At 40.9% G+C, this 26,150-nt stretch overlaps 1 protein-coding gene across 1 annotated transcript in view; it reads right to left on the bottom strand.

Annotated features, from left to right (window-relative positions):
* Positions 1-24,299, bottom strand: part of Nup155 (nucleoporin 155) — a 48,061-nt gene extending 23,762 nt beyond the window's left edge. Inside the window, exons 1-17 of the mRNA XM_040757599.1 lie at positions 23,992-24,299; positions 20,815-20,952; positions 19,628-19,724; positions 17,554-17,624; positions 16,809-16,901; positions 15,792-15,958; positions 14,688-14,793; positions 13,311-13,384; positions 11,967-12,058; positions 9,699-9,796; positions 9,107-9,259; positions 7,601-7,701; positions 6,704-6,874; positions 5,313-5,423; positions 4,388-4,482; positions 1,400-1,488; positions 516-578 (exon numbers count right to left, since the gene is read on the bottom strand). Coding sequence (XP_040613533.1) covers positions 516-578; positions 1,400-1,488; positions 4,388-4,482; positions 5,313-5,423; positions 6,704-6,874; positions 7,601-7,701; positions 9,107-9,259; positions 9,699-9,796; positions 11,967-12,058; positions 13,311-13,384; positions 14,688-14,793; positions 15,792-15,958; positions 16,809-16,901; positions 17,554-17,624; positions 19,628-19,724; positions 20,815-20,952; positions 23,992-24,151 — 1,879 coding nt within the window. The 5' untranslated portion in view covers positions 24,152-24,299. The remainder of the gene's footprint in view (positions 1-515; positions 579-1,399; positions 1,489-4,387; positions 4,483-5,312; positions 5,424-6,703; positions 6,875-7,600; positions 7,702-9,106; positions 9,260-9,698; positions 9,797-11,966; positions 12,059-13,310; positions 13,385-14,687; positions 14,794-15,791; positions 15,959-16,808; positions 16,902-17,553; positions 17,625-19,627; positions 19,725-20,814; positions 20,953-23,991) is intronic.
* Between the last annotated feature and the right edge of the window lie 1,851 nt (positions 24,300-26,150).

Here is a 26,150-nt window from a genome sequence, read left to right as displayed (position 1 = left end):
ATTCCCATATGCTAGTGAGAGGATGCCACACTGATGATGCATTCAGAGCCAAATGTAAAAACTTGCTTGGATGCCACTTCTGCTAGCTGAGTGCTGGTGTGTGTGCTGATCTGTGTGCACATGCAACTACAGACCAAACTAGATTTTAAGTATGCATCTGGGTTGCCAAGGACAACCTTGATTGTCCTGGGCCTAGAACTCAGCTAGCAGGTCAAGCTGGCTGTCCAGAAACTACTCCCCCACACACCAGCCCTACGTCCTGTGCTGGAGACTACAAGTGCATATCACCATGCTGGCTGTTTTACATGGTTGTGAGGATTGAATTCAGGTCTTCATGCTTGTGTCAAGCATTTTATCACCTAAATGATCTCTCCTCAGCCTCTGACTTTTGCTTTTAATTTTTAAGGGATTAAATAAGTTCATCTTTTCAACATTAAATATTAAAGACAAAAATTAATAATGATGGCTTGTCAGAATGAACAGAAGTAAAAAACCAAAATATAGAAAACAGGTACCATGGGATGGTGTCCCCAAAGGGGATGGACTTGGATAGGCACTACCACTAGGGACAGGAGAACCTGCAAGGAAAAAGAGAATACAGATTTGCAAAATATTTCCCAGCGCTTTGAATCTCATCAAGATTATATAAAGAAGCTACTGAGAACATGACTGAGGAATAACACTACCTATCATATACAAGAATTAGACAAGCATCCTATTTTCAGGTAGTCAGCAAACATTCTTCCATTTGGAAGACACAGCTACGATCTCGCTTATTACTTGATTTTCATCTCCTTCCATCTTTTTTTTTCTTTTTTGGTTTTTCGAGACAGGGTTTCTCTGTGGTTTTGGAGACTGTCCTGGAACTTGCTCTTGTAGACCAGGATGGTCTCAAACTCACAGAGATCCTCCTGCCTCTGCCTCCTGAGTGGTGGGATTAAAGGAGTGTGCCACCAACGCCTAGCCTCTTTCCATGCTTTTGTTTTTTTCTTTCTCTTGAGTACTAAATGAGCTGTATAAATACTACTGGTTACAACTTATGTTGCTTTTTAGTGTTCATTAAAGAGTCAATATTGCCAGGCATGATAGCAGCACATGTCTTTAATCCAGCATTGGTAGACAGAGGCAGGGAGAATCTGAGTTCAAAGCCAGTCCGGTCTACATAACAAGTTCCAGGCCAGACAAGGTTACATATTCTATCTCAAAACAAACCAAAACCAAACAACAGCAACAAAAAAATCCTAACAAACAAACAAAAATATAATCAACAGTCACTATCTGGAGAATTGTTCATTGCTAAGATAGAAGTACTGATAAAACATTAAAATTCTCTATTTAATGAAGTAAGTCATCACTTCTAAAACATAAACCAAGTTTCATTTCAGTGTTCCATACTCACTGGAATACATTGGAGACCCCAGGATGGGACCAACATTACTCGGAGTGGGAAGAGTAGCTGGAAATCTCATCTGCGCTTCACCACCATACCTATTTGTATGACAAAAGGATGACTTCAATTAAATTGTGCCTCCTGCAAAAGTTGGGGTAATTTCTGCTCCTGTTCAGCTTATTCATATAACTGTTCAACACTTTAATGTATGGTGCTGAAGTGAGATTTATGCCTAGCATAATCCTTTGATAAATGTTGATTTGAAATTGCTACCAGGAAATTTGAGGGACTCTGCTAATGTCTAAAACAAGGATTTGTAAAGAATAGTTTACTTAATAACAAAATACACCATAGTCTCTCTGACAGAGAGCAATGAATTAAAAAAAATTTAAAGATTTTTCTTTATGTATGTCTGTGAACCATGTACTACCTTGCATACGGAAGCTACTTAGGGATATCAGATTCCCTGGAAATAGAGTGATAGACAATAAGCTGCCACATGGGTGCTGGGAACCGAACCTGGGGCCTTTAAAAGGGCAGCCAATGCTCTGAACTCCTGAGCTACCACTCTAGCCCCTATAAATTTAAAAACTATACAGCACACTTATACTTCCAAATTCTTGGTGAAATATTTTACAGAAAGAAAATCTCTGAAGGCTGAGGCAAGGTTAATGGTGCAACCCTTGACTAGGAAGTGTGTGTCCTGGTTTAATTCCCAGCACTAGTTTTTTTTTTTTCCGAGACAGGGTTTCCCAGTAGTTATGGGGGCTGGCCTGGAACTCTCTCCATAGACCAGGCTGGCCTCGAACCTGCCTTTGCCTCCCAAGTGCACCACCACTTTCTGGCCATATATATTTTTTTTAACTATCTCTTTGACACCAAGTTTCCTTACTGTGACTCAGAATCCCTCAGTTCAAAAGAACTCAGAGTCTTAGAGAAAACTCAGAGAACAGGAAGGCAGGCACTATAATCAGACTGTTCCACCAGCAGTATAATTTTTCTAGATTCCACTCTTTTTTTTTAATTTTTATTTTATTTGCACGAATGTCTGGGTGAGGGTCTCAGATCTTGGAGTTACAGACAGTTGTGAGCTGTCATGTGGGTGCTGGGAATTGAAACCAGGTCCTCTGCAAGAGCAGCCAGTGCTCTTAACCACTGAGCCATCTCTCCAGCTAGATTTCACTCCTACTAATGAATTTTAATAATTTGCCTATTTTCTGTTTGGCAAAGCCTCACACTATCACACTGGTAGTTTTTTAAAAAAGTGTCCTGAAAGTGGTGTCTCTTTAACCTCAGCCCTCAAGAGGTAGAAGCAGGTAGGCAAGCTAACACAGGCTGCATAGTGAGGCCCTATCTCAGAAAAACAAAAACAAAAACAAAAGACCAAGGTGGCTGGAGAGATGGTCCAGCAATTACGAACGTATTGGATGGTCTTACAGAGGACCTACTTTCTATATTCAATACCCACAGGATAGTTTACAACTGTCTATAACTGGAGCCACAGGGAATCCATTACACTCTTCTGGCCCCCCAAAAGCACATGCATGAGCTACAGGCAAAATACCCATACATAAAAAATATTTTTTTAAATGGCCCAGGTGATACGACTTAGTATGTTTAAGACCCTAGATTCAATTTCCAGTATCACCAAATAATCCATCCATCAAGCAAACAAACAAAAAGCAGGTCCTGTATATATGGTATCAAGGAGAAGAAGGAGGAGAATGGGACAGGATCCCCTGAGCAGATTGGGAGATGGGAGAAAGAAAGGGGGAGAAGAGAAGGGGAGAGGAGGAAATGCGGGACCACAAAGCTTGAGTCGGGGGAAGAATAGAGTCGAACAGGATGAGAGATACCATAGTGTAGGGAGCTATTATAGGTTTGAGGAGAGATCTGGCACTAGGGAGATTTCCAGAGATGTACAAGGATGACACCAACTAGCAATCTAAGTAATAGTGGAGAGGCTGCCTTAAATGCCCTCCACAATAATGAGATTGACGACTACCTTACAAGACATCCTAGAGCCTTCATCCAGTGGCTGATGGAAACAGAGGCAGACACAGCCAAACACTGAACTGAACTCCTGGAACCCAGTTGCAGAGAGGCAGGAGAGATGGGCATGAGGGTCAAGACCGGGCTGGTAAAGCCCACAGAAGCAGCTGACCTGAACAAGGAGGAGCTCATGGACCCCAGACTGGTGACTGAGAGGTCAGCGTGGGACTGATCCAGACCCCTGGAATGTGGATGTCAGTGAGGAGGTCTCGGCAATCTATGGGGCCCCTGGTAGTGGATCAGTATTTATCCCTGGCATACGAATGGACTTTGGGAGCCCATTCCACATGGAGGGATGCTCTCTCAGCCTAGACACATGGGGGAGGGCCTAGGCCTTGCACCAGACAATATGATAGACTTTAGGGATCCCCATGGAGTTCCTTACCCTCCATGTGGGGCAGAGGGAAGATGGGATGGGGGGCTGGTGAGGGGCAGGGTAAGAGGGGAGGGAGAGGGAGCTGGGATCCCCATATGAAGCAGTCTTGTTTCTGGTGAAAATTAAAAAAAGAAAGAAAGAAAAAAGCAGATCCTGGACTGGAGAGATGGCTCAGCGGTTAAGAGCACTGGCTGCTCTTCCAGAGGTCCTAAATTCAATTCCCAGCACCCACATGGTGGCTCACAGATATCTATAGTGGGATCTGATGCCCTCTCCTGGCATAAAGGCATACATGCATATAGAACACTCATATTTAAAAAGAAAAAAACTGGGTCTTTCATATATAAATATTTCACAATATTTTTAAGGTATTTGATAGACATCTGAGGACCAAGGATGTAGCTCAGTGATAAAGAGCTTAGTGCTTGTATAACATGTGTAAAAAGCCCTCACTGTGTTTAACTCTCAGAATGTACCCCCTTAACAAAGTGGCTCATTATACAAGCACGCGCACGCACATGCGCGTGCACACGCACACACACACACACACCCTCCACCCTGACAAATACCTAAAGAATGCCCGTGTAGCCCAAGCAGACACTTCTCTATCACAGGCAGCAGTGGAACAAGCAAGGATAAGGCAAGTTGCACAAGCCTGGTCTTCCTGTAAGGAAAAATTACAGACACACCCAGTAGTTAAAGTAAGTGTTCAACAAATACATGTTGATACAGTGAAATCAACTGATATTTAAAAAGTGAGCATCCCAGATTTAAAGTTTAGCTCAAGCACTAGTATTACAGATACTTTCTCTTTATTAAAGCTTGATCAACTGCTATTCTTATTTTTTAGTCTCGTAGTCTATCCTAATTTTAAGAAATTATCAGTAAGAGCCAACATTTACTGAGTACCTACCATGTGCTGGGCACTATTTTAATAAGCCAGTCTATATCAGTCCTTATAGCACAAACAGAAAAAACTAAAACTAAAGCTTCATGAATACAAGTTTTTCATTCCACTGGGAAAAATATATTTTTAGCAGGTAGTTTGAATCATGGAATTGTACACTTAACTTTAATCAGACAGTGCTAATTTTAAGTAAATCTTCTCGGTTTTAAATCTATCAATTAGGTTTCCAGCTATTAATTACTAATGTCTCCACATCTGCTTCAACTTCCTGCCTTAGGGTTATTCAGTGTGCTTGGTAACATACACTACATGTGCATACTCATAGAGTAAACCCTGGTGCTTTTAATAAAAAGTGTATTTACCACACGACGTCACTATCTTACTAGTACACCTTAAAAGGATTTGTCAAAATCAGAGAACAAATCTGGAGAAGTCCTGTGACATTACTACTTGCAGTATCTGTACATATATTTTGATTTGAGTACAAGAGAATATATATATATTACAATATTTTACTTCTGATTTACAAAGAATTTTAACACCCTATTGCTTCCTTCTTTAAAATATCACACACAAGGCATACTTACCTGATGTAATTTGAAGAATCTTTCAATCTCCTCTCCATCTCCACCCACGTTACTTACAAGCAGATGCCTCAGCTGATCTACAGGTCTAAGTTTATGAAACATAAGACTACCCTAAGAAGTCAAAAGTGAGAAAGAACATGAATAAGCGCTTACCAATGTACTGGAGGAAGGCTGGAGATGCAGCTCAGGGGGAGAGCTCTATCCTGGCATGCAGCCCTAAGTTCACTCCCCAGTAATACACACAAAAAGCCTGGCTGGCAATAAACTGACTGCTACCTTACTTAACAATAAGCAACTCCAAGAATACAAAATAAACAGGACAACATTGCCACAACAATCAATCTATATTCAATTTCCGTATCTACAAAAAATTAACACTTACCTCTCTCATAGTGTTTCTCAAACCAGAGAATTAGCTAGATTATTCACATATAATAACTATATGTTGGCATATATATGTGCATTCATACAAAAATAAAGCTGTATCCTTAGTCAATCATACCAGGATACATTCCAAACAGGTCCAAGGTGGAAAGGACAAAACAAAATTACAAACATACAGCCAGGTATTGGTGGTGCACGCCTATAATCCCAGCACCTGGGAGGCAGAGGCAGGTAGATCTCTGTGAGTTCAAGGCCAGCCTATTCTACAGTGCGAGTTCCAGGACAACCTCCAAAACAATACAGAGAAATCCTGTCTTGAAAAAAACAAAAAAAAACCCAAAACAAAACAAAATTACAAATATACTAAAGTGCAAATTTTGTTTTGTTTTTTAAATAAACCTCAAACAAACAAAAATATTTCAGTACAATGTAAATTCTAAAAAGTAACTTATTGACTACTTAAAACTTGTCTGGATGGGAAATTTTTCAATAAAGAGTTAAGTCACAAACTAAGAAAATCATGTGAAACTAACAGAAAAACTTAATTTCTATGACATATAAATCTTTTTTTTTTTTAGATTTTTTGTTTTTGTTTTTGTTTTTACGAGACAGGGTTTCTCTGTATTGTTTTTGAGGCTGTCGGTCCAGCCCGGCCTTGAACTCACAGAGATCCACCTGCCTCTGTCTCCCGAGTGCTGGGATTAAAGGCATGCGCCACCACCACCCGGCCACAAATAAATCTTAATAAATCTTGCTCAATAGATGAAACAGACAACTCTGCAGAAGTGGTGATACAGTGGGCCCCCCTAATTGTCGGGACAGACTACAAGAACCACCTCCATCGGGAGATGCTCCAAACTGTGCATAATACCAGAGCAGAGGTACAGCTCAGTGTATAGTGCTTGCCTAGCATGCAAGGAGTTCCTGAGCTCAGCTGTCAGCACTGCTATGAAAGGAAGGCTTAATACAGCGTGTTTTGCCCCTCTGTAACACACATATGCACATACCTGTGCCGAGAGGAGAACGAACTTCTTTGGTGGCAGCATGTGCTGCTGTACAACAACTGGCGAGTCAGTTATAGGGACATGATCCTTATTTAAAGGTGTGATTATCTTATCTACTTTCAATTCATCTATAGCAGAAAGAGCCCAGGAGTGACCATCAACACGGGTTGTCATCTATGGAAAAGAAATATACTGTTTTCATATTTTACTGAAGTCACATATGCCAAAGTTTCTAAAAGTAAAAACCACAAAAACAAAAATAACCAAACAAAACAACAATAGTAAGCCTTTTAAAGCCAGTAACATGAATATCATCAACACATATTTAGCTTTTTACTATACTATTCTTCCAAACAGCATCTTCTATATGAAATCTGTCTGGTTCTTCCTTCCTTTTTCTGGAGACACTCTCATTATGCTTTCCAGGCTCTCTGTTTATCTCCCAAGGTTGGGATCACAGGTTGTACCAGCAGGCTTACTGACTTTTGCATCCTAAAGGACAAGGCTTTCATGCTGGGCGTCGGTGGCGCACGCCTTAAATCTCAGCACTTGGGAGGCAGAGGCAGGGGGATCTCAGTGAGTTTGAGGCCAGGTACTTGTAAGCCACCAATGTGGGTGTTGGGATTAGAACTCTAGTATTATGACTGAACATCAAATAAATGCTCCAAAAATTATGATCCATCTCTATTGTCCCTCTAGAATTTCTAATCACATATTACTATGAAAATAGTAAGAATCCAGAAGACAAGTTATTTACCATACTATTCTTCATGTAAAACATTTCTAACTGAAATAGTGATATGTGCAAGCGATTGAATGCCTGATTAACATGCACAGAGCTCTGGGTCTGATTCAAAGCACCACACACATGAGTTTTATTGGAAGTTGCAAACAACTGACCTGAGTTTCCATCATTGGCTTTTGAAAAGGAAATGTGTCATGGTTGATACACCATAAAATGTCATTATCTTCATTTTCTGAGGCTGTCATCAGTAGAATTCCTAAAAGTTAAACACACAAAATATTATTACATGATGCTAAATAATCTGCATTCCCGTTAGGCAGTGGTGATGAACACCTTTAATTCCAGCACTTGAGAAGCAGAGGCAGGCAGATCTACCAGACCAGACTAGTCTACAAATAGAGTTCCAGGACAGGCTCCAAAACTACATAGAGAAACCCTGTCTTGAAAAATAAATAGTCTGCATATTGTTAATCACAATAACTTCATGATTATCAACAGTATATACAATTTATATAATGGTGGAAACAATCTAATGGGAAAAAAATAGGACTTTGTTTTTAAATAAATGGTGCTCAGAAAATAAGATATATAACTAAAAATATTTACAAATAAATTGAAAAAAGGAAATGGCAGACCTATACCCAGTAAATACAATCAAGTAATACAAAGGTGATCTAATTCAAAGAAGCACAAAAATAAGTAAAAATAAATGACTTGAAGAACCATGTACAAAAGCAGGCCTTTAATCCCAGCACTCGGGAGGCAGAGGCAGGTGGTTCTCTGTGAGTTTGAGGCCAGCCTGGTCTACAGAGCGAGTTCTGAACAGGCTCCAAAGCTACAAAGAACCATGTACATGGCTGGAGAGATGGTTTAGTTGGCAAATGCTTGCCCTGTAAGCAGAGGAATCCAGGTTCAACCCCCACAATGTCTACTCTGAGGGAAATGGATATGAGCAGAAGCTCGAGCATCAAAGACCACCAGCCAAGTCTACAGTTAGTTCAGGCAGTGAGATTTGTTTCCAAGAAAAAGAAAACTGAGAAAGGTGGACTGCACCTGAGGAATGACACTTGAAGCTGTCTGCAGGTGTCTACACAAGTGCACACACAGAACATGTGCTCATTAGAAAGCACTTATTAAGTGTCATTTGATCTTATAATGAGTAGCTCGAGAGAAACATTTACTTTTTCACATTGTTGTGGTCTAAAGATGATCAATTTTCATTAGTAACTCGTAAAAACTTATTAAATATAGGCTGGATGGTAGTGGTATATGTCTTTAATCCCAGTACTTGGGAAGCAGAGGCAGGTAGATCTTTGTAAGTTCAAGACCATCCAAGTATACACAGCGGTTCAGGCCAGCCATGGCTGTACAGTGTAACCCTGTCTCAAACAAACAAATAAAAAATGTGGTGGTAGTGGTGCTGAGAGAGATGGCTAAGTTCCCAGGTCTCATGTGGAAGCTCAAAGTCGTTTGCAAGAAAACTACAGTCTAGGAGAGCTCATGCATTCTTCTGAGCTCCAAGGGTACCAGGCAGGCTCATGGTGCACATACATACATACATACATACATACATACATACATACATACATACACCGAACACTCATATACACTAAAAAATAAAATAAAATTAATCTTAAATCTTACAGCACTTCAGAACCTACCTTTACTGTAAAGAGCTTTATGCACTTTTGAAGGCTTTTCAACTGTTGAAGATGCTGAGAATCCAGGAGGTAATCGGACATGAACCAGTGTCAGCGTATTTGGCCGAGCTAAAGGCTGTCTAAATGGACAGGTGCTGAAATACAGCCTCACACCTGATGATGGGGCACAGATACGCATTAGTAACAAAAAGTAAGGACCAGAAGCACACGTTTCACACATCAACACAGACTCCTGAAAAGCACACATCACTTTCCTCACTGGCCTGAAATTACAAATTAGCAATTTAAACAAATTTCTAGAAAATGTTACTGAATTGAGCAGTGACAATACATTTCTACAGCAAGAGCTTGTGACACGTCAAGGGAACCTGCGTCTCAGTTTTCTTTCACTAAAAACAAGACACTTACAGGTCTGGTTATACATCACAATATGAGTAGGGAAACAGTAGTTTCCATTAAAAAAACTCATTTTATGAATTCTCAACATAGCTTAATAACTAGTGAAGGAGTGAAAACATTTCTAATTATAAGCTTCCAAACCAAGTATCATCAAAATTTGCAACAGCAGTGGCAGATATAGAAACAAATGTACCTGCATGAGTGACAGCCAGTAACTGACAGTCCAATGATTCAGAATTTTCAATCACTGCTATCTGAACAATTGGCTTAAAAACTGAACGATCAATAGTCCTGTAAGAAACAAAACCAAAATGCATCTCTAATTTAAAAAGTCAAGGCTGAGGCAGGTATTGTGCCACAGGTCTTTTTCATAGTACTGGGCAGCCAGAGGCAAGCGGATCTCTTTGAGGCCAGCCTGGTCTATGTACTTAGTTGTAGGACATTCAAAGATATAATAGATGGCCCTGTCTCATTAAATAAATAAATTCCTTAGAAAGTAACATAGTAACAAGACTCTAGTATAGGCAGAGTTAAGACTAGCCCCTTTTCAAATCATAGAAAAGACCATTTAATAAGGCTAAATAAACCCAAAGAGCTCTAGTTTTCTCAAGGAGTCAAGACAGTATCCCAGGGATCACTACTGATTAAAAGGGAGAAAACAGATCTCTGTCATTAGGAGATAAATAATGGGGAAACAAACCTCCAGATGCAACGATTTAATTAGTTCATGTAACCTGTGTGCACTAGCTTAAAAAACGAATGACAGCTGGGTGTGATGGGAAGCAGACAGGAGCATCAGGAATTCAAGGTCATCTTGGACAACATCACTTTTGCTTCAAAAAAAATATTACTGGGACTCTCAAAGATTTGAAGACAAATTGAGAGATTAGAATATTTTATAAATAATTTCTGTACCTTCCTCCCAAATGTCAACATTATAAATAACAAGAGGCAATGCAAAGAGTGTTCTACATTAAAGACTAATGACCAAATACAATTCATAAAATCTAATGGTAGAATTTGGAAAGAGAAAAAAAAAGCCATAAAAATTGTTAGAGCTATGTTAGAAAGATGAGAATCACACAGCCGCTGTACAAGGACAACACACAAATTCATATTCTGTATTAAAAAAGAAAGAGAACGAGGAGCTATACTTTACCACGAAAAATAGAATGTAAGTGAAAAACAAAAGTCAAAATTTTAGAACTACTGGGAAATTAAATGTTCACTATGTAATTATGTAGTTATAATAGTCCAACTTTCTTCCATATATATTCTTTTGAGACAGGGTCTTACTATGTAGTCCTGGCTGGCCTATAACTCACAGAAATCCACCTGCCTATGCCTCCTGAGCGCTCTGCCATGCCCACTTGCTAATTTTCTGCAATGTGACCACTGTACTTAAAAAAATGGAAGTGGAAAAAAAAATGGAAGTGGAAAGACATGCTACCTACACTTGACTTCCAAATGGTTTGGCTAGCAAGGAAGTACGTTAAGCAAAAGACAAATGTTAGCAACTAATAGTTTTGAGACAGAGTTTCCCTGTGCAGCCCAGGGAGCCTTAAAGTTAAAATACTACTGCTTTAGATGTATGACTTTTTAACGTACTGTTCATTTTCTTGTAGACGTGGCAAGCTTCCCAGATGAAAAAAGGAAAAGGAATCCTGTCTTTCTAATCATTTTCACTCAGAATATACATTTTTGTAATTAGTAAGCAGGAAAAGAAAGCTGAAGATATTCATTATGATATCTGATCATTGTAATTACCCAAGTTTACAGACAATGTAAATTGAAAAGTTGAAACCTCTATTATTATAAAGGGACGAGAATATCTACAGATCACTAAGGAGTTTGGCAAGTATGCAACAATTAGTTCAGAGTCCAATACAGAAGTCCTTAGAATCCAAGTTGGGTTCTAGCTCTTTAAGAAGCCAAAGAAAGCCATTTTATCTCTTAGTTTCTGTTTTATCAAGAATTAAATGGGATATTAAAGCTATGAAATTCTACCTTGTACCATGTAGGCCTGTTGCAAGGGGAGAGGAGCTGACATATTTTATCTTTGCTATAACACCTAAACTTGAGCTTAAAATTCCAAGAAAAAAGGCTGGTGTTCCAGCTAAGTGGTAGAATGCTTGCCTAGTCTGTGGGAGACCTTGGGTTTGAGTCTCAACACCTTGGGAAAAAAAAGTCCAAGAGGGAAAAATGCAACAAGCTATACTTCACTCAATAAGACAAACCACCGTATTTTTCGAATCAACATGAAAACAGTCTATAATAACAAGGTTTCAAACACAACTTAATGTGATGTTCCTTAACTGTTCAACTTTTAGAGATGGTACAAATAACATATATGTGCTATGTATATACGCTATGTAAAGCATATGCACTTATGTACACACAACATACATAAATAGTATATTATTATCTGCAAATGAAATGTTGACAATAAAGTACATATTACCTAGCAATGTTTCCAGCAGCAGAGACAATGGCATTCTGTGAAACTGACGTAACTCTACTCATTCCCTGTCCATCATGGCCCAAATCATAAACCTGTGAATAAAAAGTGCTCCTTTAGCACAATTATTAAAAAAAAAGACAAAATAACAAAAAATAGACAATTATATATCATATACATTATATTATATATCATATACATTATATTAAAGATGACTTGTTCTTTTAAAGAATAAAATGATACTTACCAGATACAAACCAGGATGTTTGAAATCTCACCAAGTCAAACAAATAATCAAAAAATGGCCTAAGAAACTGTTTGAGGTGTTTATTAGAAAAAGCAGTTGGGTCGGCATTGGTGGCGCATGCCTTTAATCCCAGCACTCAGGAGGCAGAGGCAGGTGGATCTCTGTGTGTTTGAAGCCAACATGGTCTACAGAGGGAATTCCAGGACAGCTCCAAAGCTACACAGAGAAACCCTGCCTTAAAAACCAACGAAAGGAAGAAGAAAGGAGGAAATGAGAGAGGGAGGGCAGGAGGGAGGAGGACAGAAGGGAGGGAGGGAAGGAGGGAGGGAGCACAGAAGGGAGGAAGGGAAGGAAGGAGGGAGGGAGGGAGAGAAACAGGGAGGGAGGGAGGGAGGGAGGGAGGGAGGGAGGGAGCTAGCAAACAAGCAGGCACATGGTGGCTCACAATCATGTATAATGAGATCTGGTGCCCTCTTCTGGTGTGTAGCCATATATGCTGGCAGAATACTGTATACATAATAAATAACTAAATCTTTAAAGAAAAGAAAAGGCACAGCTGAAGTTAGGCATGGAGATTCTTACCAGTAATAACAGTAATAACTTGGGAAGAAGAGGCAAGAGAAGACATCAGGGTCATCCATGGCCACAAAGCAAGTTTAAGGCAGTGTAAACTACATGAGAATTTGTCTCAAACACCAAATTTACAGAACACAGGAAGTTTAAGTGACTAAGTCCTCTTCATAAAACAGAAATGTGCCAGGTCTGATGGTACATGCCTTTAATCCCAGCTCTTGGGAGGCAGAGGCAGGCCGATCTACAGAGTGAGTTCCAAGACAGTCAGAGTTACACAGAGAAACCCTGCCTTGAAAAACAAAAACAAAATAGTTCACTGGCTAAAGGCTCTGGCCACTACCAGCCCAACACCTTGAGTTCTATCTCTGGATACCATGATAGAAAGAGAGAACTAACTCCTAAAAAGTATCCTCTGTGTCACACATGTGTGCATATGCACATGTGTATACACCCACACACACCCACGCACAAATTTTTTTAAAAAATTAAAACCGCGATGCTTTTCTAGCAAATACACACATATTTACCTGTATTACTCCTTTCTCCGATCTTGTATACAAAATATTTCTGGAATTATCAATTTCAATTTGAACAATAGGATCTAAAAGTAAAACAAAAGAAGAAAACTAAACCCCAAGGATTATCAATTGAACACAGGGTCCATTTACAACAAATTAAAACTAATGCATTAGGATTTGTTAAAATAAGGACCAAGTCAGAGCATGTTAGCTCAAAGATGTCAAATACTGACACTATCAAGGGGAACACAGGTAACTTACAGCTTCAGGCAAGGTACTGCTCTCCAGTAATCCTAGCTGGTAGGAGGCTATGGCACAAGGACTGCTTAAGAGTTTGAGAAACAGATTAAATACAGTGGTGGTGGTTGTGCAAACCTTTAATCCCAACACTCTGGAGACAGAGGCGGGCAGATCTCTGTGAGTTTGAGGTCAGCCTGGTCTATAGAGCTAGATTCAGGACAGCCAAGGCTACCCTGTCCCAAAAAACAGAAGAGAGAGGGTGTGGAGGGAGGGAGGGAAGAAGAGAGGAGAGAGAGAGAGAGAGAGAGAGAGAGAGAGAGAGAGAGAGAGAGAGAGAGAGAGAGAGAGAGAGAGAGAGAGAGAGAGAGAGAAGAGTTACTGAGATAGTAAAGAGTTACCAAGCCAGGCTGTGCTATATAGTAAAACTCTGTATTAAAACAAAAACAACTCATTCTGTCTTCTAAATGAATTTTTAATTTTTAAAATTTTGTTTTCAGGACCGAGAGGTGGTGACACATGCTTTTTATCCCAGCATTTGGGAGGCAGAAGCAGGTGGATCTCTGAGTTTGAGGACAGGCAGGGCTACACGGAGAAACCCTATCTCGAAAACCCAAACAACTGAGAGATACAAATTTGAACTGGGAATTTGTTCAGGCCATTTATCACATACGTAAATGTCTCTCTTACTTGTGCATGTATGCAGAGACGGACACACATACATCTTTTTGTTTAAGTAGGAAAGGTGTTTTGGACACATAATCCAGGAATGATCCTAAATTTGCAGAAAATAATGAACTGAAGATTAAAATTTGCCTTTCTGTTTTATAATGCCTCTGCTCTCTGAGACACTTCATAGACATATAACAAATGCAGTATTTAAGTAATAAAAAGTATTTTAACTAAGAATGCAAATTTCTGAAGAAAATGTTTTTTTTTTTTGTTTTGTTTTTTTGGTTTTTACGAGACAGGGTTTCTCTGTTTTGGAGGCTGTCGGTCCAGCCTGGCCTCGAACTCACAGAGATCCGCCTGCCTCTGCCTCCCGAGTGCTGGGATTAAAGGCGTGCGCCACCAACGCCCAGCTCTGAAGAAAATGTTAAGCCTGGAAGTACCAAAAATTTTCTTTTATTTGCCAAATTTGTTTCTTACCATCTTCTGAGAATGTGAACTGCAGCAAGGAAGGGACAAGGAAGGAAAGTGAGCTCTTCGAATGGTTTATCTTCCTACACCTTTGACTGAACCAGCCTGCTTCTGCCTAGGAGAAAAGCAATACAAGACTTTTAATCCAAATAATACAATGACTATATCCATACTTATTAAAGCCTCTCCATGTCTCCATGACTCACCAGTGATCGTAAAAACAGGAAAATATATTTACTTCAAAATTAATTAGACCATTCTGCAATTAACAATATCTACTAAACACAACAAATGACTTTCAAGACATATTCAATGAAAAGCCAATTGTGAAATGACTAATAGTAACCTAAGGACACACATTTACAAACATAAACTGATTGTATATACTAACACATATAAACAGATATTCATGTATATATAAATACTCATATACCAACATAAGTATCATGGTTTAAAACAGTGGTTCTCAACTTTCCTAATGCTGTGACCCTTTAATACAGTACATGTTGTGGTGATCCCTACTGATAAAATTATATTTGTTGCTACTTCATAATTGAAATTTTGCCACTGCTATGGACTGTACTATAGATATCTGATATGCAACCCTCTACGGGGGTTGTGACCCACAGGTTGAGAACCACTGCTCTAAAGTCATACGGAGATTAACACAGTAGGAAAGCTGTGGTGCAGTCACAGACACAGTGCTTGTCTAACCCTTGTAAAGCTCTGAGCTCAAGTTCCAGAGTGCCGACTTTTGCCCCAAGAAAGAAGAGTTTTACCTAGAAGGACTGGGACTTGTGGGTATGTAGAAGTGATGGAAGACTATAGTTTATGCTTGGGTATTTTCCTTAATATATATCATGCAGCCGGGTGTTGGTGGCATACGCCTTTAATCCCAGCAGAGGCAGACGGATCTCTGTGAGTTCGGCCAGCCTGGGCTGCAGAGCGAGTGCCAAGATAGGCTCCAAAGCTACAGAGAAACCCTGTCTCGAAGAAAAACAAACAAAAACAAAAATATATACACCATTCAATTGGAAAATTAAGACAAAAGCTTTTCTTGTCCTTTGCAAGAGACAGAAAAAAAGTATCAAATGTGTAAATGTTAAGGCTTACTTGGTATGCAATTTCATATAAACAGCCATCCTTTCCAGCCAAAAAAATCCTGCCATTATCAGTGGAAGTGATTGTTAAAAGGTAAGTGTTATCCGTTGGAAGAGAATATAAAGGATCTGGAAGCAGCTGCATTCCACCACACATACTGTCATTAAGAACGCCAGAACCTGTAAGTTTGCAACAAGAAAAACCAGAGAAGTTTCTTAGCTTTTTCAAAGTTTAAAATGATCCTCACATTATCTTAAGAACTGGTAACTTTACTGACTTCCCACCAAAATAGCCCAAATACCTACAACATACTTTATAAAGTTACCATAAAGTTTGAGGGACTGGAGAGATGGCTCAGATTCAGGGGTTAAGAGCACTTGATGCTCTTGTAGAGAACCTGAGTTCAGTGCTCAGCACCCACATGGCCAATCACAAATATCTGTCTGCAACTTAAGTTCTGGGGGATCTATCATCATCATCATCTGGCCTCCTCAGGATCCAGGCAAACACACAATGCACATATATACATTCAGGCAAAACATTCATATACATAAAATAAAAATAAACCTTGCCTGGCTACGGTGTCACACACCTTTAATCCCAGCATTCAGGAGGCAGAGCCAGGTAGATCTCTGAGTTGTAGGTGAGCCTGGTCCACAGAGCAAGTTCCAGGACAGGCAGAGCTTTACAGTAAAACACTGCCCCCCAAAACTAATAAATAAATCTTAAACAAAACAAAATGGTTTAGCACAGTGGCCAGGATGTGGTTTAGTAGTAAAGTGCTTGCATTCCATATGTAAGATCCTGAACTCAATTCCTATCAGCCCGCATGCACTCACAAGCCTTCGATACAGATCATCCGATAATTGCTCTTAAACTGTACCTGTAGCACACAAATAACCATACAACAAAATATCAAGAAAAAGCAAACCTAAACTCATGTGAGGATTTAGTACTAAAAACCACTGTAATACTCATTTCAACATATTATCATTTTTAAAAACCTAGCATATTTGTGGGCTACCATACCTGTCTGTACATTAGCATAGCTGAGTCCGAGAATTACTATATCCACAGGGGTTGCCAAAACCAACAAGTGTCGTACATGAGGTTGAAAGATGCCTACAGCAAAGCAGACAAAGGTACATTATCTTCTGAAAAAACACATAGCATTTAGGCAGGAATAAAATATGAGCTACTTAGTGAGCTCCTAAGTAGACAGCAAAAGTCTGATTGCGGGTCAGCAAATTGTGGTGATTAAATATTACTATGGTAAAGCTTTAAAGTACATAAACAGTAGAAAAGAACTAACGGGAAATAATTGGTTCAACAGTTATTGTCATTTAAAAAGTGTAGCCCACACATGCAGTGTAAAACTATCTAGCCATACTTAAGAAGGAAATTTTGGGGACAGCATTTGAGGTAGCCCAATCCAAGTTAGCCTCAATCCAGTGATTTAACTTAAGATGACCTTGAAATGATGTACCCTGCCCCTCCCCAGTTTTGGGATTACAGGCATGTGCCCCCACACCAGGCTGAAAAGGAAGGAAATGCAGATATACCCAACATGCATGACCTGTGAAGACTCACATTAAATGGAGTAAGATGAACACAAAATAACAAAATACTACAGGTAAAAAGTCAATCTTATAAAAGTAGAGTGATTGCTGCCAGGCGTTATAAGGAAGAGTAGGAATTTTTTGATTGAGCCCTTAAAAACATTTGGAAACTATGTGCACAGTCATAATCTAATCCTGATAGTTTCATCTCTTACCAGCTTTTGGTTTCACAAGCCCCACAGCAAGAATTGTCTCACTGAGTCCATCAAAATAGGCAAGGTCACCTCTGCTCAAAACAATGAAAGCATGTTTATGTATACATATACATACATATATTAAATCGTATTTACAATGCTCTTTATTAGCTGCATAAATTTAGATATAGAGTAAAAACTGAAAACAGCAAACAAACTAGTGAAGAACTAAGACCCAGACACTAGATCTTTCTAAGGATAAGCTAGAGAAACTTTCCAAACATCTATCCATGCTGCAAGCAATGGCTATTGAACAATACCAATCTCCTGCACGTACAGGAGCAGGAGTGTGGACAGGATCCTCTGGGAAGGAACCCCGAAAACTTAATGGTAAGAACAGAATATGAAAAATTCTCCAGTGTCTAATCTGCATCCTAATGCAGGGAAATGATAAAGGAATTCAGAAACCAATGCTATTGAAGTCATTACATCAACAAATCCTAACTCAGCATAACTGCTGACCTGGAAAATGTCAATTCTTGCCACAATGAAGGTCTACCCACCGAACCCTAGTCAAAGAGGAGGCAGATCCATGTCTTAAGATAATTATTTGTTAAATGAATGAGTATTAGATTTGAATAGAAAAGTGAAAAGGTCATTAAAGCTAAGACTTTTAGAACAAACACAGGTCATTGCTATTACGACTAAAACACTTAAGGAAATGCCTAGTTAAATATAGTTTTAGCTAAGTATTTTTCTACAGAATATAAGTTGTCAAATGGTGTAATTTTAATGAAATAGCATTTTGAATGTATTCATGTGTACATACCTGTTTCTAAAAGGGCATTAGTTATTCAATGCAAGAGTAACAGCTTAACTACACAGGCCTCCTAACTCAATAAGGATATAGATGACTCAAACAGGTTACTGAGTGACCAAAATATGAAGTGGAAGTAACACAAGACTTACCTGTAGAGACAAAGAGAGCTAACCAGATCAATATACTGCTATATTTAAGAAACACTGACTTTGGATTTTATATATACTATATATTTATTTAACTTACATATAAAGTCAAAAATCATGAAACAATCAAACTGTCATTTCAATAATTCCCAGCTTCCTAGCCCATAGAAATGTAAGGAAAAGGAGTCTTTATAAGGGACCAGCACCAGGGCCCATGTGATGGAAAGAGAGAATTGACTCACGCAAGTTATTTTCAGACTGTCAAATATACACTGTGGTACACGCACCCACACACAAAAACAAAGAAATAAAATATAATCAAAAAACAAAAATGCCAAATAACAGCTCAAAATTACCAATGTATAAGCATTTCTACATACAGACTACAAATTGCAATTTATGCCTTACTTCTTGGGCAATCCTTTGGAAGATAGGGATATAACTCAACGAGAGAACACTTGCCTAACATGCATGAGACCACAGGTTTAATCCCCAGGACTTTAAACAAGCAAACCACCTAACAAACAACAAAAAAGGAGCAGTATTTTGGTTGGGGAATGCAGCTCCATAGTAGAGTGCTTGCCATGAGTAGGCTGAGGCAGTACTTAGACCAAGAACATTGTTTGAGAATGGTTACAAATAGAGTCCACATTGTGTGTATGTGTGCCCAGGTATGCTCATGTGTGTACATGTATAGAAGCCAGGGGTTAGTCAATGTTGCCTGTCTTTTTCCATTCTCTACCTTATTTTCTGAGACAATTTCTCTCACTGAACCTGGGGTTCACTAGTTCCACTAGACCAGCTGGCCGTTAAGACCCCAGCATCTCCCTGTCTCTGCCCCTCAAGTACAGGGCTTACAAGCGTACTGTCATGCCTGGCCTTTCTTTGTATGAGTGTTAAGGAGCTGAGCTTGGGCTTGTTTCCTTGCATAGCAAGCACTTTAGTCACTGAACCATCTCCCAAGCCCCCAAGTCCACATTTCAATGCCCCAGATGACTAGCATGCATATTGGGAAGCACTGACCTAAACAAGATAAACAAAAGGTAAAATCAGACAGCTTCTGATGAGAACACTAGCTGTAACAAGCAATAAAGATTACGAGAATTCCAAGCCAGCCTTTGGTACATACCCATCTTCATAGTTCCACATGAATATGTCGCTGTCAATTGTAAGCCAAGCTCTGCTGATAGGGGGGAAAACACCCATCATGCAGTTACACTGCATATCTGAGGAAGCATGAATGTAAGGTGCAAACAGCCCAATTACTGTTTTCTCAATTCGTTCAGTACCTTTTCACTAAAAACCCGTGACTACAAAATGACCTCTTGGCTAGATGTATCTATCACTCGGTGATTCAGCACTTGCCTGGCACCCTTGAGGCTCCTGTCCAGACTCCTTCTCTCTTTTCTCTTTCCTTCTCTTTTTAAATTATTTTATTTTTGTGTGTGTTTGTTTTATCCTGATGTATGTCTGTGTACCATGTGTGTGCCTGGTGCCCACAGAGGCCAGATGAGGGCCTTGGAGACCCTGGAACTAGAGTTAACAGACAGCTGTGAGCCACCAAGTGGGTGCTGGGAATCTAATCTGGGTCCTCTTTACCACTGAATTATTTACGGACTTGAGGCAGCTTAAACTGTCCTGGAAACTGCAATCCTCTTATCTTCACAACTGCTGTGGTTACAAGCATTGTATTACCATGTTAGCCTACTCTCTTCCTTCCTTCCTTCCTTCCTTCCTTCCTTCCTTCCTTCCTTCCTTCCTTCTTCCTTCTTTCCTTCCTTCCTTCCCTCCCATCCTCCCTTTCTTTCTCTCTTGAGACTGGGTCTCATTATGTAGCTGTCTGTCTGTCTATCCTGGAACTCACTAAGGAGACCAGGCTGGCCTTGAGCTCACAAAAATCGCCTTTGTCTGCCACCCAAGCTCTGGGATTAAAGGCGTGCCCCACCATGAATGACCCATGCTTATCTACTCTACAACATGAAGCATACTACCCAGGCACTGTTTTTGAGGTAAGGTTTTATATAGCCCAGGTTGGCTACAAGAGTACCATAATCCTCCTGCCTCAACCTCCTGAGTCTGTGCATTAAAGATATTCGCCAGCACCCAAGACTGAAACTTTTGGGCAAGATGGGTAATGAGGATTGAACAGCTGGGCCTCAGGTAAGCCAGACAAATGCTCTACCACAGAGCTTTGCAGTGGCTCGGCAAACTCATAAATAACTTATAGACATTGTGTAAACATAGAACAGGAGTTATAATAATGAAAGCACTACTCTAATATTTACAAAATAGCTAAATAAAAAACCAATAGGATACGTCCAAACTGTTCAACCAGCTCAGGTGGGAGGGGAACTCTTCTGATAGTGCTGATCTCTGGAAGGCTGGGGACTGACAGCAAACCTGGTCCTTGCAGAGGGTAATCCATATCAGACATTCCAGAAACAGTAGGACAGTCTACAAAAAATAAAATGAAGCATTTATATACAACAGTAAGGTACCACTCATCAACTAGAATAGACAAGCAATTCAAGTCCTCTCCACCCCACCCCAACCCACTCCAGTAGTGCTTATGATGTCTCTGAAATTAAGGAGTTCTGACCTGCTAGAAAGTGGAACTAAGAAATGCCATTGTTAAAAGATGGGACAGTTACTGGTCTCAAGGCTATCAAGATAGAGGATGTGGCTCAGTTAGCACAGTTCTTGCCTAGCTGTAATTCCTAGTTCAGCAAAACTCAGGCATGGTGGCATATGTCTGTATTCCTAGCACTAGGGAGGGGAGGTGAATGAAAGAGGATCAGGAATTCAAGGTTACCCTTGACTACAGTTAGAAACCAGCCGCCGTTACATTAGATCCTGTCCTAAAACCAAAGCAAGGTAGAACCAAGCAATCCATCGTTTTTCCCTTTTGATTTCTCTTCCTCCAGATCAACACGCCACACACAAATAGCACTAACAATGCAATATATTACTGGGAGTTGGTGGGGACATAGACTGTTCTCAATAGAGAATTCTATTTTTCCCCCAAGACAGGGGTTCTCTGTGTAGCTTTTGAAGCCTGTCCTGGCACTTGCTCTGTGGACCAGGCTGACCTGGAACTCACAGAGATCCACCTATATCTGCCTCCCGAGTGCATGAACCACCACTGCCAGGTTCAATAAAGAATTTTTATTGTGATTCCTTCCTCTTGCTCTATGTCTCAAAGCCCAGGGGCAAGAGTGGGATGGTCTGCTTGACTTGTACTTCAGGACCCAATTGACAGCCTAATAATTGAAGGCACGGCACTTATTGGACTCTAGTTTAGAATACACTAGAGCGCACGCCTTTAATCCCAGCACTCGGGAGGCAGAGGCAGGCGGATCTCTGTTGAGTTCGAGGCCATCCTGGTCTACAAAGCGAGTTCCAGGACAGCCTCCAAAGCCACAGAGAAACCCTGTCTCGAAAAAACAAAAAAAAAACAAAAAACAAAAAAACAAACAAAAAAAAAAACACTAGAGCAAGAATGCTAGAAGAGAAAGGGATCAGGCTGGAGAGAGATGGCTCAGAAGTTAAGAGCTGTGGCTGCTCTTCCAGAGGTCCTGAGTTCAATTCCCAGCAACCACATGGTGGCTCACAACCATCCATAATGAGATCTGATGCCCTCTTAAGACCTGCAGGGATACATACAGACAAAACACTGTATACATAATAAATATTAAAAAAAAAAGAGGAAGGGATCAGTGCGAGGAGGAGGTACATATAAACAGAGTACATAATTAAGAGGGGAACTGACATTAAATGCTACTTACCGTGGTCCTATAGTCATGGGTATGCTTCCTGCAATATGGTTCACTCATATAACTGCTCACTCCTCCACTGGGATTTTTTTTTAATTCTTTTTTTTTTTTTTTTTTTTTTTTTTGGTTTTTACGAGACAGGGTTTCTCTGTATTGTTCTGGAGGCTGTTGGTCCAGCCCGGCCTCAAACTCACAGAGACCCTCTGCCTCCCGAGTGCTGGGATTAAAGGCGTGCGCCACCACCGCCCGGCTTTTTTTTTTTTTTTTTAACTCTTAATCATAAAATAGTTTTGTTTTTGTTTTTTTGAGGCAGGCTTTCTCTATGTAACTGTATACCAGGCTGCCCTCCAACACCCAGTGATCTGCCTGTCTCTGCCTCCCCAGTGCTGTAGTTAAAGGTGTGCAACACCACTGCCCAGCATAAAATACAATTTTAATACAATGCACAGATGAAACAAAGTAGCAATATGAGAAGGATGAATAACTTCCGTGAAGATGAGAATGTGAGTGGTCAAGAAAACTCTCAAAGAAATGAAAGACTTTCTTTTTTTGGAGACAGGCTCTCACCGTATAGTTCTGGTCATCCTGGACGCACTATGTAGACCACACTGACCTCAAACTCAAAGGAGATTTTCCTGCCTCTGCCTTCTGAGTGCTGAGGTTAAAGGTGTGTAGCACCATGCCTGAAATAAACTAGAGACTTTCACTAAGAGTTTGGGAAGGACTGATGGTGGTGGCAGGCACCTTTGATCTGAGGCAGAAATCTGAGTTCGAGGCCAGCCTGGTCTACAGAGTGAGTTCTAGGACAGCCAAAGCAACACAGGAAGAATTTGGGAAGAGTATGTTAGGCAGAGAAAAAAAATGCTAGAAGAGAAAGGGATTAGTGTGCGGAGGAAGTATATGTAAACAGAGTACATATTTATGAGTATCTGAAAGCATGACTTTATATCTTGTTTTCAAACTTAAGGAGATCTTAAGATGACTGCGGCTAATAGGCCAAACACCTTCTAAAAGGCAAGCCCAATTGTTAGTAGCTGTCAAGTTCAAAGGCTACCTTTGCTTCTGGTATTTCTCATTAGAAATCTCTCAAAAGATTTTTATAAATTGTTAGACATGTAATGGTCTACTTTACATCAATTATCCTGCTTAAAGTACCTTTTTTGCTCACAAATCTCATTTGTACCTTAACCGTCTCTACTTTTCCCCAACTTTCCTGTCCCAAGAGTCACTTTGTAGCAATTAGTGCAATTCCACAAACCTCTAGCTGGTTACAGTTTTTTAAAGCTAAGGCAAATACTTTCCAGTTATCTCGTTTGTTGACAGATATACTTTGTTCTACCCTCCCTGTCAATCAGCATTCTGACTCCTATTAATTCTTGACTGGTTCGTCCCAGCATTTATAAATATACTAATTATACACATAAGATATGACTCTGGGAGAATATTGTAGATTTCCAAGTTAACTCGTTTGCTTTTCTGATTGCCTCATCACGGATACAAGAAATGAACAAAAATGAAATCTGGTATCTACAATGAACAAAATGTAGACAAGAAAAAAAAAACTGAAACGAATTTGCTGTTCTTCAAAGATGTAGGGAACTGAGCCGTAACCTCTGAATGTCCTCGCAAGCACTAACGTAGAGGTAAGGACTGAGACAAGAGAATCAGACTAGAATCTCGTAGGCGGAGAAACAGGGCGTCAGTGGACAGATCCACTCACTTGGGGCGGACACCATGAGCAGCTCAGAAAGGTCCGGGTACATGCGGTCTTCTTGCAACTGTCGGTCGATGAGCCTCCCCGCATTTTCCAAAGCTTCCTGCAGGGAGGCGGCCGACGACGTGGAGGCCGTCATCATCGATCCCAGCACAGACGATGGCATGTCGACGATCGCGGACACCAGGCTACAGAAATACTCCAAACCCGAGGCAACCCGAGAGAAAAGCCGAGAGAGCCCAAAATCGCTCTCTGGGACGCGCGCGCCAAACGAAAAATCGGGCGCCAGATCATGACGCACTTCCGGCTCGTCCTCCTGGGTCCTGGAAGACGCCGTTTCTGGGGACGGAAAGAGGAAGCAGTTGAGGGGGTTGGACGTTGGAGAAGGAGTGTGGGAGGAGGCTGGAGTTGAGTTTGTAGATTGCCTGGGGAGGGAAGGAGGGAAGGAAGAGGGGAGGGACCGGGAGGAGGGGGGGCGGGCGGGGTAGGAAGGGAAAGGGAGGAGGAACTCCGGGTGCGGAGCGGGCAAGGGGACGCTGGCTGTCGGCCGAGCGGTGGTGACCCCGCGCGAGCTGAACCTTGACCTTGAGCCCCACCCCCAAGTTGGAATTCGGTGACTGCAGCTACTTAGGAGTGCACACATCCGTTACCATAGTGCCCTAATGACTTCTCTTTGTCGTTAGAAATTGATCCCTGGTTCGAGAAACAGGCTCCACGTGAGCCAGAATTTTACAGCATTCCAGACAGTGGGGGGGAAATTCAAATTCTTTAGATTTTCCTGTGTCCGTATCTCTTGTCATTGGCTTTGTGGCCGGTGTTTGTGAGTGTGCTGGAGGTCAGGGAAGTGTGGTGTCTCAAGCTGTTAATATAATACTGCATTAGGAGGCTGAGGGGAGAGGATTGCTGTGAGTTCCAGGCTAGTATGGCCTAGAGTGTAATCCTGTCTCAAACGGGGGTGGGGTGGGGTGAGAGATATTGTGGTAGGTCATGCCTATAATCCCAGAATTTGGGAAGTAGAAGCAGAAGTTGAAGATCACCCTCAGCTATGTCGCAAGTAACCCAATGAAATGTGAGACTCTGTCTAAAAAAAAAAAATGTTGCTTTTGCTGCACGTCCGTCCGTCCGTCCTGTATTGCATTGCGGAGCATCCTTATAACTCACCTGTTGATTCTCAGCTCGGACTACAAGGATTGATACAAAGTAATGTGTGCACTCAATAGACCATCTAGTTCTAGGAAACTGAATGTCTACGGGGCCAGGCTTCATGGCTTCTGCTGGGAATATCAAACTAGTACACTTTTGCCCTTTGAGGTAGTTAATGCAAAGACAAAGTAAAAGCCTCATGATGTCCAAGCACACACCTGTAATTGGAAGCCAGCCTGGGCTATGTAGTGAGACCTGTCTCAGAAACAAAACGATGAAAACAGCCGGGCTGTGGTGGTGCACACCTTTAATCTCAGCACTCGGGAGGCAGAGGCAGGCAAAACTCTGTGAGTTCAAAGCCAGCCTGGTCTACAGAGCGAGTTCCAGGGCAGGCTCCAAAGCCACATAGAACCCCCCCAAAAAAGATGAAAAATACTATGATGATAGGCTTCGTTGTAGAATTTCTAATGGGGAATATATTAATATATATATTTAAGAGGAGGAATGAGAGAGAAGAAAGGCTTTGTTTCCAACAGAAAGAAACTTCAGTAGACAAGGCAACCACCCACCTGCTCAAAGCAGCCAGGGTGCTGCCCCCCCATATGTCTGTCCTATCAATGTCGGTCCCCCCTCCCTCCACCACACACTTTCTGTATGTAGGCCTGGATGTCCAGGAATGTGCTCTGTAGACCAGGCTGGCCTGGTCCAACTTGCAGAGATCCACCTGCCTCTGCCTGCTGAGTGCTGGGATTAAAGGCATGTGCTACCCAACATCACCTGACTTTTTTTTTTTTAAGAGACTAGGTCTCACTAAGTGTTGAGTAGCTCCTAGAGAATTCAAATTTACAATCCCCCTGCCTCAAGGACCAGAATAGCTGTGATTATAAGCATCATCTACACACCCAGTCCAAAAATTTTTAAGTGTGTGTGTGTGTGTGTGTGTGTGTGTGTGTGTGTGTGTAGACAGGGTTCTCTGTGTGACCCTGGTTATCCTGGGACTCATTCTATAGGCTATACTGGCC

The sequence above is a fragment of the Mesocricetus auratus genome, unplaced genomic scaffold (genome assembly GCF_017639785.1).
Source record: "Mesocricetus auratus isolate SY011 unplaced genomic scaffold, BCM_Maur_2.0 Super-Scaffold_100015, whole genome shotgun sequence".
Taxonomy (NCBI): domain Eukaryota; kingdom Metazoa; phylum Chordata; class Mammalia; order Rodentia; family Cricetidae; genus Mesocricetus; species Mesocricetus auratus.
Note: the sequence above shows the minus strand (reverse complement) of the source record. Positions and strands in the feature narration are given on the sequence as shown.